The sequence below is a fragment of the Sycon ciliatum genome, chromosome 6, assembly GCF_964019385.1.
Source record: "Sycon ciliatum chromosome 6, ocSycCili1.1, whole genome shotgun sequence".
Taxonomy (NCBI): domain Eukaryota; kingdom Metazoa; phylum Porifera; class Calcarea; order Leucosolenida; family Sycettidae; genus Sycon; species Sycon ciliatum.
The window spans coordinates 34,618,871-34,641,761 of record NC_088648.1 but is presented as its reverse complement, the minus strand read 5'-3'; the positions used below and the strand labels follow the sequence as shown (position 1 = coordinate 34,641,761).

The window sequence follows — 22,891 nt, the reverse complement described above, 5'->3', positions numbered from 1 at the left end:
AATATATAACTCACAAACAGCTGGTTATAAATATATAACTCACAAACAGCTGGTTATAAATATATAACTCACGAACAGCTGTTGAAGAGGCCTATGTGTACATGGAGATACCAAACCAAGAACACTACCACTGTAGTGGACATGGAAATCCGGTCGCACGTCTAGCGGCCCCAGGGCGCTGGCCATGCAGCCGTGGGTAAGCTGTACACACATACAATGTACATGCCTTATGCGCTGCAGCACGCTGGTCACATCGGTCAACATGATTGTGCACTGCATGCAAGTTTGCAACGCTCTCTACACACTGAGGGTGCCGGCCCCGATCGTTTGACTGGAGTTCCCTGTCCACGACAGTAGTAAAATAAAGTACAGTCTGTATCGGCTATAGCGTACCCTTTTGATTTCCGTGATTTTATCACTATAACCGATGCATCACTATATGCGATATGATCGATTTTTTTCGAGCGACACATGAAAGGCAAGGGAATACTTCCAGCATGGCGTTTTGACAAATGAGCATGCTGCATAGTTGACAGTGCCCGCATTTCCATAAAAAATTCTGTTATGTACATGTACATGTGTCACTATCAAAATAAGCAACGTGAAGAAAGTAAAAAAAATAGGGCCTTTGATATTATTGCAACATGTATTTTAAAGTTATCACTATAGCCGATTATAATGTAGTGTGTTATGCATGTTTTGATTCTATGTTGCCATCATAATATCCGATATATCATTACATCCGATAATATTGGTTATAGTGATATTTGTACTGGATAAAATACGTTTTGCTTTTGATATTTCGTACCAATATCACTGTAGCCGATATATTCTTATATCCGGTCACTCTATAGCCGATACAGACTGTATAGAGGTTTTTCGAAAAGTGGTCACGTGCCGGTCCCGCGTGGGCTCAGGTGACCTTGAGTGGCAAAAAGACCGTGACCTGGTGACAGCTGCACTTTTTGGTTTGAGTTTGCACTATTCCAGTATTTCTTTGCTGATTTGACGATCAGATTCGTGCTTGTTTGTGCGTTCTTGAGAGGGTACCTGCTTGTTATGACTGCTGAAATGGAGCCTAGAGAATTTGGAAAAATCTACGGTGAGCTGGACGAAGTAGCCAAGAAGCGGTATCGCGAGAAGCTTGACCGAATTGTTTCAAATGTGTCCGATCCGTACGTCCTCTCCAAAAATTCTGCCGTGGAGTTTTTCCCGAGTATTGAGTGGCCTGATGTTTATAACTATCTTGTAAATACTCCTAGTCCGTACACCAAAGAGTCCTTGAAAGCCTACAAAAGTCTGGATGCTTATAATTTCGTAAAATCTGGCTGGGTTGGAGACGTCCTGTCGTTTCCTGCAAATGCTGACAGCACGAAATTTTTCGTGACAGCTTCGGTCAGGCATTCGCAGACTGTGTCTGCAGATAATCTGAGGCCTTGGGTAGCCGCGGAGAAGGACGGAATCGTGATTTGTGCGCATTGTAATTGCATGGCTGGCCTGGGCGAAGCGTGCTCGCACATCGCAGCTTTGCTCATGAGCTTGTCTGTCCGTACGTCCATGGCAGTAGAGCCTGCATGTACCTCCCTGCCTTGTCAGTGGATTGCCCCAAGCATGAAAACTGTGGAGTATGCTAGGGTCATTGACATTGATCTTGCTGTGCCCGACCCAAGGAAGGATAAGAATAAACAACCAAGAGCTACCAGCAGTTCCGCCAAGAGCAAGCCTGCTCCGTTTGACAATCCCACCGCTGAGGAAGTTGATGCCCTATGTGCCTCTCTGGATTCCGCCGGCTCTTGTGCGGTGCTGAGCAGTATGCCTGCCTTCTCTGACCGGTACGCTCCAAAGGATCAGGACGGCTGCCCACCATACCTGGTAGACGAGCTCTACAATGACGCACTGTTGACAGCCAACTTTGCCGATGTGCTGCAGCACTGTGAAAAAGTGTTCAGCGCAATAACTGTGACTGCGGAGGAGGCAAAGGCTGTGGAGAGGCTCACAAAGGACCAGGCTACCTCCAAGCAGTGGTTTCGCTACCGTGCTGGCAGGGTAACAGCATCCCGCTTCAAAGCTGCTACGCGCACCAATCCCAGCAATCCATCCGTGTCGCTCATCAAAGCCATTTGTTATCCGGAGGCGCAAGCGTTCACAACTTCAGCCACTAAATGGGGCTGTGAGCATGAGGCCAGTGCGCGTGAGCTGTATGTAAGGAAGCAGGGGGCTGTTCCCAAGGAGCTGTCTGTGACTGAGTGCGGTCTTTGCCTGTCTCCTGACTTCCCGTATCTTGGGGCAAGCCCAGATGGCTTTGTCAGTTGTGCATGCTGTGGGGCCGGTGTGCTTGAGATCAAGTGTCCCTATTCATGCCGGGACAAGGCATTCGCTGATGCTGCTGACGAGAGCAAATTCTGCTTGGAGAAGGACCCGTCTTCCTCCGGGTTGCTGCCACAGCTTCGCCTAAAGCACGACCATGCCTACTACTATCAGGTCCAGCTCCAGCTGAAGGTCTGCGCTGCCAGACACTGTGACTTCATAGTCTGGAACAAGGAAGAGCTGCACGTGGAGCGCATACTTCCTGATGCGCCGTTTATGGCTAAAGCCTTGGAGGCAGTTGTAGATTTCTACAAACTTGGAGTTCTACCGGAACTAGCCGCTAAATGGTATTCAAAGAACTTTGATAGCTTACCTGACGGACCACCAGCAGCAGCGGGCGCATCAGCCACAGTGGGTCTGCCACAGACTACATTGTCATCGCCAGGTGGTTGTTACTGTGACGGGAAAGAGGCCGGTGATGTAGCGAAGTGTGCTAATACTGATTGCACTCGCCGCTTCTTCCATGTGAAGTGCCTAGGCCTCAAGAAGAAGCCCGGTAAGAGCTGGCATTGTCCTGAATGCCGCAAGGCAGCTCGCCAGAAGAAGTCGAAAGCTTGAGGAGTGGTCCTGTTAGAATTATGTGCATGCATCCTGAAGATTGTGTTGGTGCTTCTCTCTGCTCAAGTAACTGTATCTGGCTGGACTTGTCCCCTTGTCTGTATTGTGTACGCATCACTTTGTCTGCACTGGTGTCGCGACAGTCGATTGCTTTGATTCATGCTGGCTGGCTCTTTATGATAATAGTTCCGGTGTACCAGCGCTGCAGCTAGCGTAGGCTGTGTGTGCAGCCATATGCACTTGCCTTTCACTTTTGTAAGCTCCTTCACTGCGTGTGAAAGGATGAGATTTGTTTTGTAGTTCGTGGAGTGAGTTAGCCTTTTCTCCCATGCAAGTAGCTTGCCGTGTTCTCGCTCCTTTTCCTTTGCTATAATGTATTTTGAAACTCGGGTACTGAGCAAATAATCAAAGTAGAAAGGAAAAGGACATACAGTGGTGGAGAGTTACTCTTAACTCGTTTCCATATGTCCTTTTCCTTTCTTCTTTTATAATTTATTTGTAATGTATTTCAGTTTGCTGATAACAAGATGAGTTTACAGTCTTCTCTCGAGTGGTAATTATTAACAGGTCCTACCTTTCAGGAATACTGATACTGAGGTATTGTGCAGCATTCACTGGTCATGCCTGTTCTTCATTTCACAGTCTGCCGTATGGTATGTACGTTGCTCAAGTCTACCCCTGACGATGCCGTCATCCTGCAACTTGTACAGTTACATTGTATACGCATGACGTCGCTGGATATCTTGTGTATGGAGTATGGCATAAACTAGTTTTCTAATTTTGAGGTATTCAAATCGTATGTCAGTAGCGATTACACTGTTGTACCTCATCAATCACATTCTGTATAATTATTGTGTGAACCAGTGTCTTCTTTTAAACCAAGATCCTCTCCATAGTGAAAGCCATTGGACCACCACTCAGACTTTGTTGTGCCTGTGAAAGGCAATTGCGGCAACAAGAGAGATACACTAAACTCCCAATTTGGCTGAGTTTGACTCCTGGGAAAGGGAATGGAACCCCAGCATTGAAGTGGATTTACACCCAAAGCTCATCCACAACCGAACAAGTTCAACTTGTCTGGGTGCCGATAGTGTTAGTTTATATGCAAATATTGAAGTTCACATTGCCGAACACAAAGACAGTTTCATTAATCATGGTGTACAGCAATTTTCCATTTGATGCTATTAAAAAAATTAAACAATACATTCACAGTTCATCGCATAGCCGGCCAGTTCAGGCATCCAATGGACATTGAAACAGGGTGCCACCAGACATAGGCAAAATAACTGACACTCGTTGATATGGCAAGCAGAGCTGACATTGCACGACCATGGTGGCATGATGAGTTTCATGACCAAGATAATAACGGCAACGTGAATAATGAGCAGAGTACCACAATGCATAAACCCGTTGCAGCAAATCACAATCATCTACAAACTACTATCACAGTGCTCAGTTGAGCGGCACAACAGATTTGCAGCAATTGCACAAAGCACAGCACACACTAACAATACGATCAATCATGGACTCCTTCTCATCCGTATCATGCTTCAATAGGGTGATAGGTAGGGTTGACTGCAAGATGGTATACTTCTGCCGAAGCAGGCCGATCACCCTCTCAACGTGGATACGCACATTCGCGATTTGGCGTGACTGCTCGAGCTCCTGCCTTCTCAGCTGCTTCTTCCCCCTGGTGAAGGAAGGGATGACTAGTTTGGCACAGTACATGCCAACGCTGTCTTCGATAGTAAATCCACGATCCGCCATGACTTGATCTCCCGGATTGAGGAGCTTCAATAGGCCACAGTTCTCCGTCAAATGCTTGTCAGGTGTTCGTCCGCCCCAAGCCTTGGAGATGAAGGATATGGAGCCTTGGGGTGTGACAGCAACCAAAAACTTGACAGTGTTGTGGGATTTGTAATGTGAAAAGGTGAGAGCTCTAGCCATAAGATTACGTGGCCTCTCCATAAATACCTCAAAACAGTCGATTATGCAGACGCAGCGACCGAACTGTCCGCGGAAGCTCCTTGGCATGGTCTTCTCCAGGTCACCATGGTTTGGCCAGCGGATAAGTGGGCGTAGCCGGACGAACATCACTTGAATCCACTTCTCAAATATCTTTGTGACAGTGGCCGGACTGATGCCAAAGCGGTAAGCCAAGTCCTGATGCGCGAGGTTCAGTCTAAGTTTCATGAGCACGAGGATGAATTGTTGGAAGAGGGACAACTTGCTATGACCATGGGCAGAGAGAGGCTTTGACACATAAGAGAAGACAGTTGACAGGATTTTCACATCAGGCAGGCCAGTGTAGTAATGGACTTTGGCAGGGTCATTTTTGAAATTATCTTCAGTGTACCCATAAGACGGCTGCTTCAGCTTCAAGGTGGCGTTCTCCAGCTCCAACTCCGTCACTCGGGCCTGCAGTTTCGCTACTGATGCCTTCAACTGCTCCTTTTCACTCTCCAAATCGTGAAGCTTGCCCATGGTGAGATCTGTTTGGCAAGATTTTGAAGTGGACGCGGATTCAGCAGGATCAGGAGTAGGAGTTGCTGCAGTCGATTCCACAGCCTTTGTAGCGATTTGATCAGCAAACAAACGAGTCCGCTTTGCACGCCGGTGGTAAGCCTCCAACTCCTCCTGCATTTTCCTCTTGACTGGGGACCGTACAAACGTAAACACACGTGGCACATAGTCTGGTGACAAAGGCTCATCACTCTTCGCCCCGCCGATAAAATGCGCTCCACATAACCAGCTGTGCTTTCCTGGTGTCCAGTTCTCCCTTCGCAGAGCAGTTATCCACTTTTCCCTGCGCTCAGGTTCACTTTCTTCAGAGGGCAATCTTGTCCAACCTTTGTCGCCCTTTTTGAATCGTCTCGTACAGCCAACAGCCGAGCAGCTCTTCCCCATTTCGACCTTGATCAATGTCGGTTACACAAACAAAGCGCTAAAGATAAACCTGAAGATCAAGCGTAAAGCGAAAATGGCCAGTGTGGACTGAGTGGATAGCAAAGAAAGACGACAAGCCGTCAACAAAATAAATAAATTGTATTTGGCGGCCAATCTCGATCTCACTCGATCTCATCTTTTGCCACTCAACACGCCAGCAGCTGCGCCGCGTGGGGGCGTGTGACGTCATTCGAAAAACCTCTATAGGTGCACTCAAGACTTCCGTAAACGAACAAGAGTGGGTTAAAATTAATAGTGATAGGCATAATGAGCTCCCAAAACCACAGGTCTCAGATCCGCAGCCGTATTACACACACCAAAGCCAACACAACTTATTAGAACAGTTGAGTACGAAAGTAAGAAAGTCCATGCGTAGAAGTAAGGGCTGTCTCTATCGATCATATACGCACATAGAGATGGAGTTGGGAGGAATAACTGAACCGTGAAATGTCAAAACTTTGACGGCGCGCCAGAATGCGGGTGGATCGACAAGTAGTATGTACATGGCCCGTCTCCAATAGGAGAAGGTGTTCGTTCATGTGGTGTTCAAAGTTCTGAAATTGTTTGTGAATTGAGACGGTCTCTGGTAAGGATGGCGGCAGAGGTTTGCCTGTGAGCTGTGATCATTGCAAAAAAAAGGAAAAAAAGAGTTCCATTGCTGCGTGGCACGATACAACTAACAGCGGAGAATAGGCTGCTTGATGCTGTAGGGAGTGTCTTAGCTGATGACTGTGGCCAGTGGTCGCATCGAGATGATATCGGGTGCGATTTGCGTCATGCGGCTGCAGCCATGGTGGAAGCACTGCGAGCAGTTGAGTCCGCCGGTGAGAAAGTGCAGCTCGTAGATGTACAAATGCTGCAATTGTTCGTCCCTAGGAATCACCGTCTTGATGAATCGCACCCCTTTCACCAGCCATGTTTAATGCCTTTGCAATGGCCTTGAAGAGCTCACTGAACCCGATTAGACGTGATGTTTGCACAAGAAACTAGAACTCATAGTTGTCTCCCAACTTGCCTTCTGTGGCACGTATGTCCTCCAGACAATGTGCTCGGTCAAACGTCAGTAGACTCTCACGCTTAACGACGAGCTTCAACTCACCTGCATGCAGACTGCAGAGCTATGGATGACCGCTGGGCATATAGCTGACAGACAGGAACTCTGTTTGATCTACAGGGCAGAGATACGGAGACAAAGGGACAGAGAGAAAATGAAAGACAAACTAAGACAGACAGAGGGAGAGAGAAGGAGAACAACAACAACAACAAGGAGCTATAGTTGTGTGAGATTCGATCCGAAGGAAGCACAAATCAAGTTGTTAATTAATCTCCCCCTGCCCCTTGCCTGTGGAGTGAGGTGAAGTCTCCGCAACAGAATCCTTTCTCCCCCCGTCACCAAGTGGAGTCTTGGCAACACTAGCCAACACTAGTATGGAGTTTTGCCAAGTCTCTGCAACAACAGCCCCCCCCCCCCCCCCCCCCCTCCTACACAACCCTGTGAGTCAAGCTCCGTATGAAGACATCCAAGAAGAAGATTGCCTGATGAGTCCAGCGGGGACGAAAGGTACGTCGCAATCAAGCTATGACGCTGCTGTGTCATCTTCTATGTGCCATGCGCTACTTGATGTACCAGCCTGCTATGTCGAATACCGCCAACCATGCATCGACTAGGCGCCAAGCGCGAACTGATGGTGGTGGTGGTGAGAAGGAGAGCTCTGTGCCAGAACTTTGCAGCATGGAGAGCGTGTGTGGGCAGGCGTGTGTTTACCGCCACATTGCCAGGTGTGTCTTTACCACCATATTTATCAACCATAAGTACAGTTTCAGTGGCATCTTCAACTTCATTCTCCCGAGTGTTCTTCCTAACGAGATTTCACTGTACTGTGCATAAATTTCAATGTATGGCACAGAAAGGGTTTAATCGACAAAAGTGCAGCTCTCGCTTCTAAACCTCTAAGACCTTTTTTGTCTCCAAACAAGATTTGCATTCGTGTTGCTACACGTCCCTGATAACACAACACAAAGCTGAGCATTTGAAGCCACATTGATGCATTGGGCGCACCTGACACAACAAAGTGACGAAAATTGCATACTTTCAAGAACAAGATATCCAGCTCAGGACGCGAGCGCACACCCCCGCCCCCCCCCCCCCCCTCACACACACGCACTCTCTCTCTCTCTCGCGCGCGCGCTCGTGCGCTCTCTTTCTATGGTTGGGTGACGATGCCCGCCACCCACAGCTACATGCCCTAAAGTTGTTGGTTGCTAACGACATCAGTCATGTGATCGGTCATGTGTGACGACAGCAAGTCTGTCATGTCATGACTGCAGGCCCGTACGTACAACACGTACGCACACACACACGCACACACCTTCCCTCCTTCCTTCTTCTACTGTCATGACTGGCTATGTGGCCCCATACGGGGCAGACCAGGAGACGTGTCGTACACATGGCGGGGAGCGCCAGACTCAGCGCACGCGGGCTGCGCGAACAGCGTTACATTTGTGCCTCACACTATCCTGTGGCCGACGAAAACTGCGTGCACAAGTACCACAGATGAGGGGCTTCGCCACAGGCTCCATGTGGGACTGGACAATAGCGTCGACAGCGTCACGGAAGACAAACACACACACACACACACCATACACCATGTACCATGTATCGTCCGTCGCAAGAGAAGCATGCACATATGAAAATGCACTGGATGTGCACCCTTAGATTTTTTCTTATAGCAACGATAGCGGACAAGATCTGAATGAGACAGATCAGGACTTGCACCAGATAACTATCCAATCCACAAAACCTGCGAAGCCATGTGAATCAACCACCAATGCACACCTGGTCTACACCAGATGACTGTCCAATCCACACAACCTGCGAAGCCATGTGAATCGACCACCAATGCACACCTGGTCTACACCAGATGACTGTCCAATCCACACAACCTGCGAAGCCATGTGAATCGACCACCAATGCACACCTGGTCTACAGAACACGGAGTACATCTGCATAAAACGGACAAGACCTATGCACACCCTACACTTGCTTGGGTAACCAGTATAGACAGCATGCTGCTTTGATAGAAGCAGACACTAGATGGACCGGTACCTTGAAACACACACACACACACACGCGCGCACACACACACACACACACACACACACACACGCACCATTGACGATTTGACGCCCATCTCCGGAGGCCATGATAGCGATGCTACCACAGACGCCATAGCAACTTGTGCTGGGATTGCACCATTCAACAGCTTGCAAGGCTGAAGAATTGACCGCCACTATTTAGCCTGGTCTACACCACACAGCTATGAAGTGGCTTTTTCTGGCCAATGAATCCCTTCTCTTTGCTGTTTTTCATTTTTTTCCCGCACACACATCACACCACATACATGCATGTACTCCGGTATACACTGGCTGTTGGTAACCACCCAGGAGAACGAAAGAAAAGTCAGGAGGAGTCTGAGAAAGAGAAGAGAGACACGTGTGGCCACAATCGGGATTCGAACACACACACACGCACACACACACACACACACACACACACACACACACACACACACACACACACACACACACACACACACATACGCATACGCACTCACAGATATAGGAAATAACTGACCAAGAGAAGTATCGGAAAGACGGAAACACAGCTCTACCCGCCAGCCCCAAGCTCACGTCCAGAGGCAACTGCCACACCTGTATACCAAACAAGAATGGAAAAATACAACAAAACCAACAAAAATTGTCAACGAGCGACCCTGAGATTACGTGCAAACCGTCACCCAGTTCACATAGTTCTGCACACGTCATGCTTGTGATACGAGTGCGCATTTGATATTGTTCATCAGTGAATCATCACTATATCACCGTTTTAGGAGCTGCATCTGCGCCTTGACCCTTGAAGGGCGGTGGCGTTCCTATGGATGCGGAGAACTCAGCCTCTAGCCAAGTCTGACGCAAACTGTGAAATTTTAAATTATTTTTATTACCCCGCCATTTTACAGAAAATGAGTAACGAATATTCGTAAACGTGTGAAGTTTTTCGTAGTACGCATTCCGGTACGACAAAGGTCAAGACAGGGAGCTGTAAAATTTTACTAGTAGTAGTAGTAGTAGTAGTAGATTTTATTATTTTACTAGGGGAGTCCCAACAGGCGTTGCCTTTTTACTGGGAACCCTAGGTGAATTTTTACCATGTTTACATACAGAGTAAGAGACGGGGCCTGACGGCAGTCAGTGGGAAGAGCATTCCATCTGTCTGCCGCCAGGAAAGAAATAGAACGCATGCCATATTGCGTAGAAACAGGCGGAAGAACTAATGCGCGCTGTGCCTGGCCGCGCGTGCGAGCCTGGTGTCCAGGCACAGCAGCCCTAAGCTGGAACAAGGATTGGAGAAGGGGACTAGCAAGATGTGGGGTCAAGCAGCGGTACACGAAAACATAGAGTTTAAGATTTGTGCGCTGTTCAAAAGAATAGAGATGATATTTGCGGAGAACAATTTCAGTAGACATCATACGGTCAAACCCAAAAACTTTCTTCATTGCTATGTGACTAGCACATGCAACTATTTTTTCGTAGATCTGCTCCGTTCCATCGCCATTGGACGAACCTTCGTAGCAACTTCAGCCCTCACCATCGTCTACACGGATTTCAAAAGCGTCGACCTCCATTTTGAAAACATGGTGGCTGGCGGCGCTACCCGTAGGCGCACGTGCCCCCCCCCCTCCCCCTGCGTGTCTTAGCGCGAGCTTCGAGCTAAAGATCATGTCGCCCACTCATTTTCCTGTGTTTCCCCATTTCTTCGAACACGCTCAGCTTTTTGCTTCGCTCGTGCTTCAGCTCCACGCTGTAGTCTGAGTTTAGTTCTCTTGTCTTCTTCCAGCAGAACACCGCAAACTCTACAGCGCATCGAGCTTCTCCTAGAAGAGTTTCTTTTGCGTCGAGACAGACTTACGATCGTTTCAGTCCTACATGTATCTTACCGTCGTCTCATGAGCGCCCGAAAGCAACAGTATCTATTTTCTTGTCGTTCCATTTTCTGGCGAACTCATTCACCTACTACTTCTTCCTTTATGAAAGCTTCAGGTGGCTGAGTTCTCCCACTAGCGACAATCGTGTCTTGGAAAAGAACAGGATATTACTAAGGTACACTGTATGTACAGCCAGTGCAGTGATAACAGTGTACTGCACTGCAAAAAGCACCTGCATGCACTGCGCGTAGTTGTTGTTTGTTTTGTCGAGAAAGAATCCCTTTGATCCCTTTCGCACTCGCGCGGGCCGCGAGGGCGCAGCACGGAAACGGGTCTATTGAATTCATTTCTTGGTCGATTTTGACAACCAATACGTCGTTGTTTTTCTTTTTCACTGGCTATCCTTTCTCCGCTTCCGAATTGCGATGCCGTCCACCTGGAAAGCCTTGAAGTGAAACGAGTGGAGGCCGGTTTCGGAGGTAATTTTCGGCCAAACGGCAATCAAATCGAAAAATTCGAAGCGGACGATCTGTTGGTATCTATCGAAAGAAGACGTTAGTCCATAAAAAATCGTTGGAAACTGCACCGTATGAACCAAGGAATTGCGGTAAGTTTGAGAATTTTGGTACGTTAGCTGTACGCTGATTGATCGACTAGCGCGACCGTTGAGAAATGGGCCAGTGACGTTTTGTACAGCGTTGGTGAGGGCTGAACTTCCGTTACTCGAACCTGGATGGCCTAGACCTTTTGGATTCTAGTTGTGCGCAACCCCTCTATTATCATACTGTCAGCGCGAGTGAGCAGACTGTGTTATCCCCATGGTTACAGGGTGAGTGTGCAGACCGTGCTATTACCATGGTTACCCAGACTGTGCTATTAGAGAGGTTGTGCACAACGAAAATCTGTAGCGCAGTAACGAGTATTTTTAAGGAAAGAAGCTAACGAATATTCGTAAACCGTGAGGTTGCGCACACAATGTGAACTTTATCGTAGTGGGTCGACGCGGCGCACTCGCGGGTGAGGAGGGTCAAGACAGGGAGTTGTAAAGTATCAGCATTTTAGTACTCCGCGTTACGAAAAATATTTTCATAGATCTGGTCTGTTTCGGTCGCGTTTGGACGGATCTTCGTAGCAACTTCCGTTACTTGAACCCGGACGGTCGAAATCTTACGGATTTCCTTTGTGCGCAACCACTCCACATACCATGATTACAGGATGAGCGTGCAGATTGTGTTATCACCATGGTTACAGGGTGCTATCACCATGGTTACAGGGTGTTATTGCCATGGTTTGAATTCTTACCCATGGGCATTGCGTAGTTGTTGGTCCACTTCCAAGCTGAGCAGAACATAGCAGCGCAGACGCTGCTTAGAGCAGTGGAGAAATCAGACTTAGTCTTCTCCACACATGGAACTTGTTACTGGTTAGAACTAACAATTCCAATAACAACATAGTCACCGCTACAGCGCTAGCTGCTAGCGTCACCATGGTCACCTGGTCACTGGAACACTTCGTTGGACGATAGTAACTTCGTTGGACGATAGGAACATTTGTTACTCAGCCGGGAACACTGCCATGACTACTTACGACAACGTCATTCGAAGTTCGAACTGAGTGCTTCTCCGAAAAAAAGACATTTAGTACAGTATTCGCGTATACGTACGGAGCATCAGCAAATTGAATATTCGAATTAAATTCGAGAATCGTCACGAAAAGCACTCAATCAGTCGAAACTAGGGCTTTGTTCGACTGAAAAATGCCCGCAAACAGAAAAGCTTTTCGAATACTTTTCGAATGCTCCGCGCGTGCTCTAGTACACGGCGCACTACGAGTACTCATTCTTGCGCATCTAGCTACTAGTTCTTACTCAAGTACTAGTCCGGACTTCTTGTCAATCTTGACGCTTTCCTCTCTCTCGAACTGTGAAAAGTTTTATCAAGTGTGCATTTTGTTTCATTTCAAGTATCATGGCTTTGTCACCAACTACCAGCCCCGGTATGCCTCCTGCTCCCAGTACTGCAGTAGCCCTGCTGAGTGCTGGCGTTGTCTCGGCATCTGCGTCTATGGTGAGTTCCCCGCAGGGAGAGGGCAACTCAAAGTGTGCCAAATATTTGAGGGTCGACCTTACCATGGATCTCATTCTGCTGAGGCAGTGTAGGGCCCACCCTCACCTATTCGTCCGCGGGTCTCCTGATATGCAAGGGATAGCGGAGGAGCTCGGCCGAGATCCGCCTTTTCAAGGGGTCTCCAAGAGAGATCCTATCGCCAATAGCCTGAATCGGATGAAGCATCCGCCGCTTCGCGTCATCCCCAAAGGCAATGAGAAACAACAGCAACTCCGTTCATTGCACATCTCAAAATCCCAGTCCTCAACCCGCGATATTCATGTTAAAACAAAATGGCGTCACGATTTATTGAAAGTGGTATAGTTGGTGGTACGAGTGTTCAAAACCATTTGAACTTCATACTGTTCGTCTTCTCTTTGACATGCTCTCTTTCCATCGTCCTTAGCTTTTGTTTGTTGAGAGCTGTTTTGGCTTTCTCCTATACCTCTGGGGGATGCCAAGTGATGGTTTTGAGAGGCTGGTGATGGCTGTGAGCGAGAGTTTGCCGATCGGCGTCGTCCTCGCTATAGCGATGAAAATACTAGTTACTGCGCACCTGGCAGATATCACAACACGTCGGAGCGTCCAGGAGCAAAGGAATCTTGGGTTTTCACTGGAATCTAGTTCCTCCAGCATCGTGTAGCCCACCGTCGGTGAATGGCGGTCCAGAAAGGTCGAACCTGGTCTTCTGCAGCATCTCGCAGTCCTGCGAGGCACACTGAATACGCCTGTCATGTATTCTACAAATAAAAATCACGAAGTAGTGGACTTTACAGTGATGAGTCTATCCTGTATGCTGCAAAAGACGCAGGAAATGTGACTGGTGTCCGTACACTGGACGCCAATATCATCCCAGTCTTCTCCTGCAGGATCTGTTTGACATTGACATTATGCAGTAGGTCGGCATTGACCTGGTTTGGCAGCTATCGTAATAGTATCTGCCTGGTTGGATGTAGCAGGTTGGTGTTTGCTCGTCGTCCAGTCCGGAATTTTCTTGTAACTCACGGTGGAGTACGCGCAGGGTTTGTGATCATCCCTGTTCACTTCAATATTATCAAACACAACGTTCCCTTTGTCACTCATCTTATCCTGAGTACTGAATTTGCTGACAATATTGCACCACACTTGTCACAACCTACCGCCACTGCTGGCAGTGGCGACTGGTTCGTCAATGGCGGTGACCTGGCTGACTGACTAGCTTCGAGACAGCGGCCTCGTTGTCAACCCCGCGGCAGCCTAAAGCCGGGTTGATTTTATCGATCCAGCCTCAGCGCCATGTTGACGATGCCCTAGTGACTGTGTGTCGTGGATTGCCTTGCCATCAGCGGTCATTGCCGTCCACCTTGGTGCAGCCCTCAACAACTGGCTCACCCATGGGAGTCTCAAGTGGACAAAGTTGTTGCCAAAGTAGCTCAGAAGATTGGTGCATCGTGGTGTAGGTGAGCACATAACTAGGACTTCCCAGCGCCTATTTGTCCAGGCTGCGATACTATGTGACATGCTGTACTGCACATTCTTTTCAGCACTGCAAGGCCGGCAGCTGGACCGACTGCAGGGGCCGCGCACATGCAGGCCGCCTGTTGCCAGAGCAGCATTCTGGAACGTTCCTTCCTTCTGAGATCCGTGGAATAATAACTTTCTTTGCTTCAAAGCAAGTTGCTTACCTTTCTGTTGTGCTCCCAGTGTCCTTACAACAATAACCTACAGCAATGTTCTATTTTCCATTCCCCAACCAATGAATACTACGATGTTGATTATATTTCTGAATACTTTAGCCTGTGCCCGCGCACGCACGTGTGTGTGTCACGGTATACCTCACTCGCCACTCGAAGTTCTGTTCCCCATCACTGGAACACTGCCTGTTCGTTCAGGACCTGCCATCATCTGCGGATGGGCATTCAATGATTGTATTGTGTGTGTGTTTCATTCAGAATCAGATCCGCTATCGTTGCTATAAGAGAAAATCTGTGGGTTCACATCCAGTGCATTTGTAGATTTGCGTGATGTTCTCGCCACGAGCGCATACATGGGACATTGTGTGTGTGTGTGTGTGTGTGTGTGTGTGTGTGTGTGTGTGCGTCTGTGTGTATGGGGATATTGTCTGTATCGGCTTTTGGTACTAATGTTCAGGTCTGTGCTTGCATGTGTGAACATGAAATTGTTCGGTTCTGTGCATGCTATTGCTATGTTGTATATTATTGTATGTATGTGTGCATTTCCACGAACAGTGTAGATGAGCGTGGAGAGTGCATTCATCCCTCATCAACCACTTCCCCTTGGGCTTACGAGAGTTTTTTCTGCGTACCTCTCATTTTTGTTTGTTTATCTCTGATACTGTATTGATGCCGGTACCTGTAACTCGATGTGTTCCTCTATCTGCAGTAGCCTTTAACCTGCGGTCAAGTTAACGTTTATTGTGCTCTATTTATCGTGTGAATCAAAATAAACAATAATAACACAAGTCGTGCTAGAGTGACGACATGTGCGTGTAGTAGGGTTGATGCGATGGGGCGTTATAATTATGTGGAACAGAACACACATTGGGCAGATTGATTGGGCATCATTGATTGTGCTCAGTCTAAACAGTGAACATAATAATTATCTCCAGTGACAGACTGTAGCGGCTAGCCCCCAATAGGTAGCTGGCACTAGTCGCTACTGCTTGTTTGACAGGTGCCGCCAGAACCCCTGTTGTGTCATGCTATAGAAGTATAGATGCACATGCCCTATTCTGGAGCATACTAAGGTACTTTGATTTTGATGACTGCATGTAGACAGCATCCAATAGTAGTATTCGTAGACCTTGGCTCTTTGTAGGTCAACCACCATCGCATGGATCGATCGGTGACTATGCACTTGGAGGTTGGAATAGCCCGCGCTGAACAGATCTTGCCATGGCCCAGGGAGTGAACTCGCTTACTCGACTATCCCGGTTTTAGTTAACCAGCATGAGTGGTGCAATTTGTCCATACCATGTTGCGAGCTCACAGTTGTTTGGGCAGGTTTTGAGCTGCACCACGGAACAAAGCGAAATAACGGCGTGACTGTAGAGCAAGGAAGCGGCGAGACGGCACTTCCAGGACGAGACAGGCAGTAGAGATGTGTTCACAGCACGAGCAACCTCTCAAACCCTGCCGGTACTCCACAGTAACAAGAAGAAGTCGGACTGGACGACGCGCCAATGCAAACCTGCTACATCCACCCAGGCAGATAGCTGCCCAACCAGGCCAATGTCGACCCACTGCATACCGGTATGTCAATGTCAAACAGATCCTGCAGGAGAAGACTGGGATGATATTGGCGTCCAGTGTACGGACACCAGTCACATTTCCTGCGTCTTTTGCAGCATACAGGAGAGACTCATCACTGTAAAGTCCACTACTTCGTGATTTTTATTTGTAGAATACATGACAGGCGTATTCAGTGTGCCTCGCAGGACTGCGAGATGCTGCAGAAGACCAGGTTCGACCTTTCTGGACCGCCATTCACCGACGGTGGGCTACACGATGCTGGAGGAACTAGATTCCAGTGAAAACCCAAGATTCCTTTGCTCCTGGACGCTCCGACGTGTTGTGATATCTGCCAGGTGCGCAGTAACTAGTATTTTCATCGCTATAGCGAGGACGGCGCCGATCGGCAAACTCTCGCTCACAGCCATCACCAGCCTCTCAAAACCATCACTTGGCATCCCCCAGAGGTATAGGAGAAAGCCAAAACAGCTCTCAACAAACAAAAGCTAAGGACGAGGGAAAGAGAGCATGTCAAAAAGAAGACGAACAGTATGAAGTTCAAATGGGTTTGAACACTCGTACCACCAACTATACCACTTTCAATAAATCGTGACGCCATTTTGTTTTAACACGCATACGGTCCACTGCTCAAGCTAAAAAAAACTCGATTCGAAAATACTGGACTGCGCTACATGCTGAACCTCTTTTTCATTCGAATTTTCTCTCTGATTTTCTTTTTGCCATTCGAATAATCAAATCGAAAATTCGATTTGCTGATGCTCCGTATTATTATGTATCTAGTCTTGGCTTGGCGCGCCGCGAGCAAGAGCTAGGCCACTGGCACTGGGTACCATGGTCATCATGGTCATGGCCATGTGTTGCTCTGTTTCCATGCCAATACAAAAATTAATAGCAACTCCTGGCCAACTCCTGGCCATACCATGTATAGGGAGTTCAGTTCCGGTCACTGAAAAGCGAAAAGTGAAGTCACAGCTCGCCTACAAAGTGAATGGGCGCCTCGTGGCTGCAGTTCGAGACGCATTTCGCGGCCCGAGTATCTTCTCCCGCGGCGCGGCCTTTTCGGCCTTGTCGATGCTATTAAAGGGGAAGTTAAGGCAAAAATTAAAATTTCACCAGTTGTAGTCTTCGGGGTGCTGAGTCGAATGGTCGTGGTCCGAGGAAGCTGAGACGCTCCCTTCCTACTTGAATCCCAATCGAACTCGCGCACTTCCACCGAAACTGGGTGACTGCGCCCTACGAGATGGGGATTTGTATGCAAAATGTCACTAAAAGCGCCATTTCGTTCTTATAAAAGCACGGATGACCGCGATTGGCCCATATGTTGTAGTCTTTTGGACGCTGAGTCGACTGGTTTTGGTCCGAAAAGGCTGCGATACAGCGTTCCGCCTTTATTCCCAATCGAACATGGTTGAACAAGCGGTCACGTGCTCCTGCGTACGCCAGTCACCTGGTCACCGTGCCTGTAGGGTACAACTTACTAGCCTGTTTGACCTTTTTTGGGTGCAATCCTGTCACTCGAGTTAAACCTTGGTGTGAAAGTTCTCGCCTGCTGGCGTGGTGACCAGGTGATTTGGGCACCCAGGAGCACGTGACCGCTTCTTCAACCATGTTCGATTGGGAATAAAGGAGGAACGCTGCATCGCAGCCTTTTCGGACCAAAACCAGTCGACTGAGCGTCCAAAAGACTACAACATATGGGCCAATCGCGGTCATCCGTGCTTTTATAAGAACGAAATGGCGCTTTTAGTGACATTTTGCATACAAATCCCCATCTAGTAGGGCGCAGTCACCCAGTTTCGGTGGAAGTGCGCGAGTTCGATTGGGATTCAAGTAGGAAGGGAGCGTCTCAGCTTCCTCGGACCACGACCATTCGACTTAGCACCCCGAAGACTACAACTGGTGAAATTTAAATTTTTGCCTTAACTTCCCCTTTAAGGTGGCTCACACCCTCTGCGCGCGCATCGTTTGAAAAGTGTAGATTTTCAGTAAATTTTTCGGTAGCGATGATTTTTGTGCGATCAATCGTTGTAGGAAACGTCTTCTCGCTTTTCTGCAATTCTGGCGACCTAGCTAGAACCTTCTGCTAGTGTCCCTCTTCACTCGTTCTTTCTATGAAAGGGGAAGGCAGCACTCGCAGAAGATTTTCCAAGAATGCAATGTCGACTGGTGCTCGTACTATAAGAAGGGAGAAATCAAAGTCCGCTCTTGAATCATGCCTGAGTCTTAGAAAATTATTTCAGAATACGCTTGTGTAAATTTCCTGCCAGTGCCACTGACATCTCGCGACCTTCAAATATAACTTGCTCGATCATCTCCCGCACTGACTGGTAAATTCGTCGGGTAGCTGTGGATGGATCGATTCAGGGAGGTCGAAGGTAAATACATCGAAGCACTTCAAACACGTTTCAAGACGCACTTCAAATTTTGTAATTGTGTCTTGAAAATTGTTTACAACAATTCGTACTTCAATACGCTGTTGAATTGTATCCTCTGGTTGGGAGTCTCGACTGTTTTATTGCTGCATGGCTTTCCTCAACACCGTTCACTGTACATGTATCGCGGAACGCAGATTGTATGGCATTGGAGGTGAATTTGATAATTTGTGACTGTGTCATCAACCAAGTGAGGACATCAAATATCAACAGGGACGTTCCGAAAATCACAAACGCTGCGAAATAGGTATGAAATGGTCTTACACACTGGTGGGTATTCCACATTCATTGTGTCATATCTTTAGACTGTTCGAAAGTTTGTCGTGCCGTGCAACTTTCACAGACTAATCCGATAATTGGCATGTGGCCCTATCGGCACACACTCATGCGTATGCCGCTGAGTCTATCTATATGGGCACGCACATGTGTGTATACTTACACAATTTTATTACGTATGCAAAATTAGGCAATCTACATGTATATATATATATATATAGGTGTGTGCACTCACTCCTATGACATAGAACGACAGTGCAGGCTATGTAGAGTCGCACGAATGTGTGTTACCCGGGTGTGTATATGCATGCGCACTCGCGCGGGCGTTTTGTGTGCGCGCCTGGCATGGTATAACGCCGTTCAATATGACTAGTGTTGAACCGTGGTAATTTGTCCCACCCCTTCTTTTTCATTGGCGTTGGATATGCAACTAATGACATAAACTCGGCTGTTGAAAACGAGTGCCATGCACCACAATGGATTGACAATAATATAATACAAGTAGCGCTGTAAAAGCGCTGGTAATACTCATGTTGCAGCCATGGCAGTTGTGATTAGCTTTCCAAGTCAAGCCTGCTGCAGAAATTATTGCACTCTGACCAGCTGGAGTGGCCCAGGACTGCAGGTTGTGGAGAACAGGAGTGATGCTTGTATATACGCTTGTATTTACATGATGGACTCCGAAGTAACGTTAGGTGTATTACTTGTATGTTCTTCTGCCTGTGCACGTGTACATGTGCTGGTCAGTGTGGAACCGCCATCCATATCAGATCATATAGCTCAGCTGCTATCAGTCTCAACAGCTTATATCTGGCAAATAGGGTTTTAGTGACTCAATTTTGCTTACTGTGTTCAACAGAGTGGCATTGCACACAGCTACTTTATGTAATAGTAGCATCTTGGAAATTTTACATTTTTGGTAGTTAGCTTCAGTAGAAACTTCTCCAGTGTGGCTCTTAGCTTCATTACCATGGAGACTAAGCATTCAAGTAATGCACGAAGAACAGTGGCTAGATGCGAAGTGAAAAGCCATTGGACCGTACCCAATGGAATACGCATTTAGTATAGCAGTATTGCTTGCTATGTTGGCAGCAAACACTGTATAATAATAATTGCATTACCAGTAGAAAGTGCCCAATGTGCATTGCTTCAGCACTGTGTTGTGGACAAAGCAGTCAAAAAATTCCACATCAGTATTGGCTTCATGTTGGAGAAAGTTGTGAAAAACACTAGAGCGTACATGTACACTCAATGCACATGCTCAGCTACATGTATGGCAATTGGCATTTAGTATGTGGGCGACTTCAAAGTTCTATTTTGGTAGTTAGCTTCGGTAGAAACTGTCTAAACTTGATCCAAAGCTCTACTACTATGTTCTGAAGATGTTGCAATCAAGTAATGTAAGACACGTATCTGCCGCATTGGAGCTAGTTGTAAAACCTTTAGACCATACACTCAATGCACATGCTCAGCTATTGCATTTAGTATGTGGGCGACTTCAAAGTTTTATTTTGGTAGTTAGCTTCGGTGGAAACTGCTAAAACTTGATCCAAAGCTCTACTACTATGTTCGGAAGATGTTGCAATCAATTATTGCAAGATACGTATCTGTCATATGGTGGAGTCAGGGGTTCTAAGGCGTTGGACAATGTCCCAGTGCAATGTGCTGATTCTTGAAAATATGGCATCACTTGACACTTCAAAGTTTTATTTCAAGAGTTACCTTCGGTAGAACCTGCTCAAACTTGCTACACAGTACCATTTTTAGGGTATGATAGCATAACCATCGAATACAGGGCAAGTCCAGTGTCAAATACTTGTGGGCGGGGCTAATATGTGGGACGTGTGCGCTGAAATGGGATGATTCCGAAAAGAGAAAAAGGTCACCTTCTAGCAGAATTCTACCCACTTCTAAAGCTTATGCTGGTATTTAGCAAGTATACTACTGTCCTGATGTTGGACATCAAGAAAAATGGGGTAACTACGAGTGCTACGGCCAAAAAAGTGGTTTTCCGGTGTTTTTTGGCCTAAATTGGCAATTGTGAGTATGCTATGTTTGGCCCCTCCCCCGAGTGAAACCGGCCGGTAGAACTTGATAAAATTTTATGTCCGTACACTAGATATCCTACGGAACAAAGTACAATCGTTTGTAGCCACGTTTCAAACAAAAAAAAATTGGACCCGAGGGGTAGGAGCCACCTTAATTTTTTTGGTAGCTGAGGTCATTACCTTTCCAATGGTGCCGCAGCCACACATCAGTGACACATGCCATGCTTCCAAAAATAATGCCTCCGCGCTTGGCGCGGGTGCACTTCGATCCGTACTCGGCCTCGCGAGGAACACCCGATTTTCGTGTTCAGCGGCCTCGAATTAGCCTAAACCAAGAGGATTCTACAACATTGAGGTTCGCGCTTTATCGCATGCAGAGTGAACTACGCGCACACTGTGTCACTGGTAGAAGCAGTGACCAGGTGACGGTGAAAACGTGTGACTTGTGCAAGTCGGCGCGCACGGCATGCGTGCACACTGCACACATCCTGTATCGCCATATGCACCAGATAGTGCAGTGCTGGACGGAAACCACACGGCTCCCATACATACATGTACTTGCATACTTCTGTGACTACTTTCTCCCCCGTTTTCCGATCTTCAATCGACTATAACTCTAGATTGCCTTGGAATTTTGGGTTCAAATTTTCACAGGTTGTTTCTCGATTCTTCCCGGTTTAGAAAAACTAGCGTTTTATGCAAAACTCGCGAATTTGATTTTTCAATTGAAGTCCCTACCATGTATATGTACGCTGTTGGGACATTCTTCCAAAACATGACGTCACAGAATTCGTAAAAAAAAGACAACTTTTGTCGCGAGCGGCTAGCCTGTCGCGCTCGCGAGACTCATCACATGGGCGCGCTCGAGCTGCGAAGCGCGACACACGAGCGCGACCCAAACTGTGTCACGTGTGTGTCGAATCTGACCGTCATTATGATCGCCTTCGATTATTTATTTTCGTTCTACTCGACAATTCCAAAAATCAGTGCCATTGGCTTTAGCTTTGCCCTTGAACTTGAAATCTCGTGCCTTATTCTTTCTTGGGGACTGGTGTTGGATATTGAACGGGCGGAGTGACCGCCGGGATGATGGATGAAGGAGATGATGGCCTAATCTTGGCTGCGCGCATTCTCATTTTCGCGTGGCCTGCCACTAGTAGAGAGGTTTCGCTTCACGTTGTTCTGCACTACACCGTGAAATTTCACGTCGGTGTGGCAAATTTTGGCGTCGAAACTCCCGTTCATGACGTGAGTTGAGGTCAACTCACGTTCGACGTGAACGCGAGTTTTTGCAAATTTAGCCTTGCTATCAGGTTGGGATTATTGACTCGATTTGTCGATTTTGCCTAAACTAGCTATAAATAATATTTGTGCGACTTCGGCCTCACCAAAAATCACTTTTTTCACTTTTTGAAGTTTTCGCTCCCAGTTTTCGCTCCTGTCGTCAGCGACACGACGTGCTTCACAAGCAACGTGAAACGAAAGCTCTTTCTGAGCTCGCGTCGACGCAAAAAATTGACGTTCACGTAAGAGCACAAATCACGCGGGTCGAAACCTCTCAAGTGTTTGATTCACAAAGGGTGTCACAGGCATAGCTGGAGGAAGAAAGGTGATGTGAACTTCAGAAGTTCTGCCATCGCAGCACTGTATAGAGGGCCATTAGAGGCTGTGTAGGCTGTATGTTTGATTTAGTTTGATTTAGCTCAGTGCTGAGCTTGCACCACACCACAGGTAGCATATTGAGTATTATTTACATTATCCATATAACTTGAACCGCTCTGTGAGCGGTTCTGAAAAACCTTTACTGGCGCTGCCCCGTCGTAAAAGTAAGAAATTAAAACTGGCTCATTGTACCCCCAAATGTGAACTGATCCACCTAAATCGCAAATGACGTGACCCGAACGCAGCAGTAGCACGAGGGTG

General features: G+C 47.4%; 1 protein-coding gene and 1 long non-coding RNA gene across 2 annotated transcripts; both read right to left on the bottom strand.

Annotated features, from left to right (window-relative positions):
• Window positions 1-4,377: 4,377 nt before the first annotated feature.
• On the bottom strand, window positions 4,378-5,832 carry LOC135820270 (uncharacterized). Its single transcript, XM_065333587.1, has one exon. It carries the CDS (start codon window positions 5,830-5,832, stop codon window positions 4,378-4,380), a length of 1,455 nt encoding a protein of 484 aa, XP_065189659.1.
• A 986-nt stretch (window positions 5,833-6,818) lies between these two features.
• LOC135819957 (uncharacterized) lies at window positions 6,819-12,188 on the bottom strand. Its single transcript, XR_010554022.1, has 3 exons — window positions 12,159-12,188; window positions 9,506-9,582; window positions 6,819-7,039 (listed from the first exon to the last, which is right to left on the bottom strand). It is a non-coding gene; the product is annotated as an uncharacterized LOC135819957 (long non-coding RNA).
• Window positions 12,189-22,891: the final 10,703 nt, after the last annotated feature.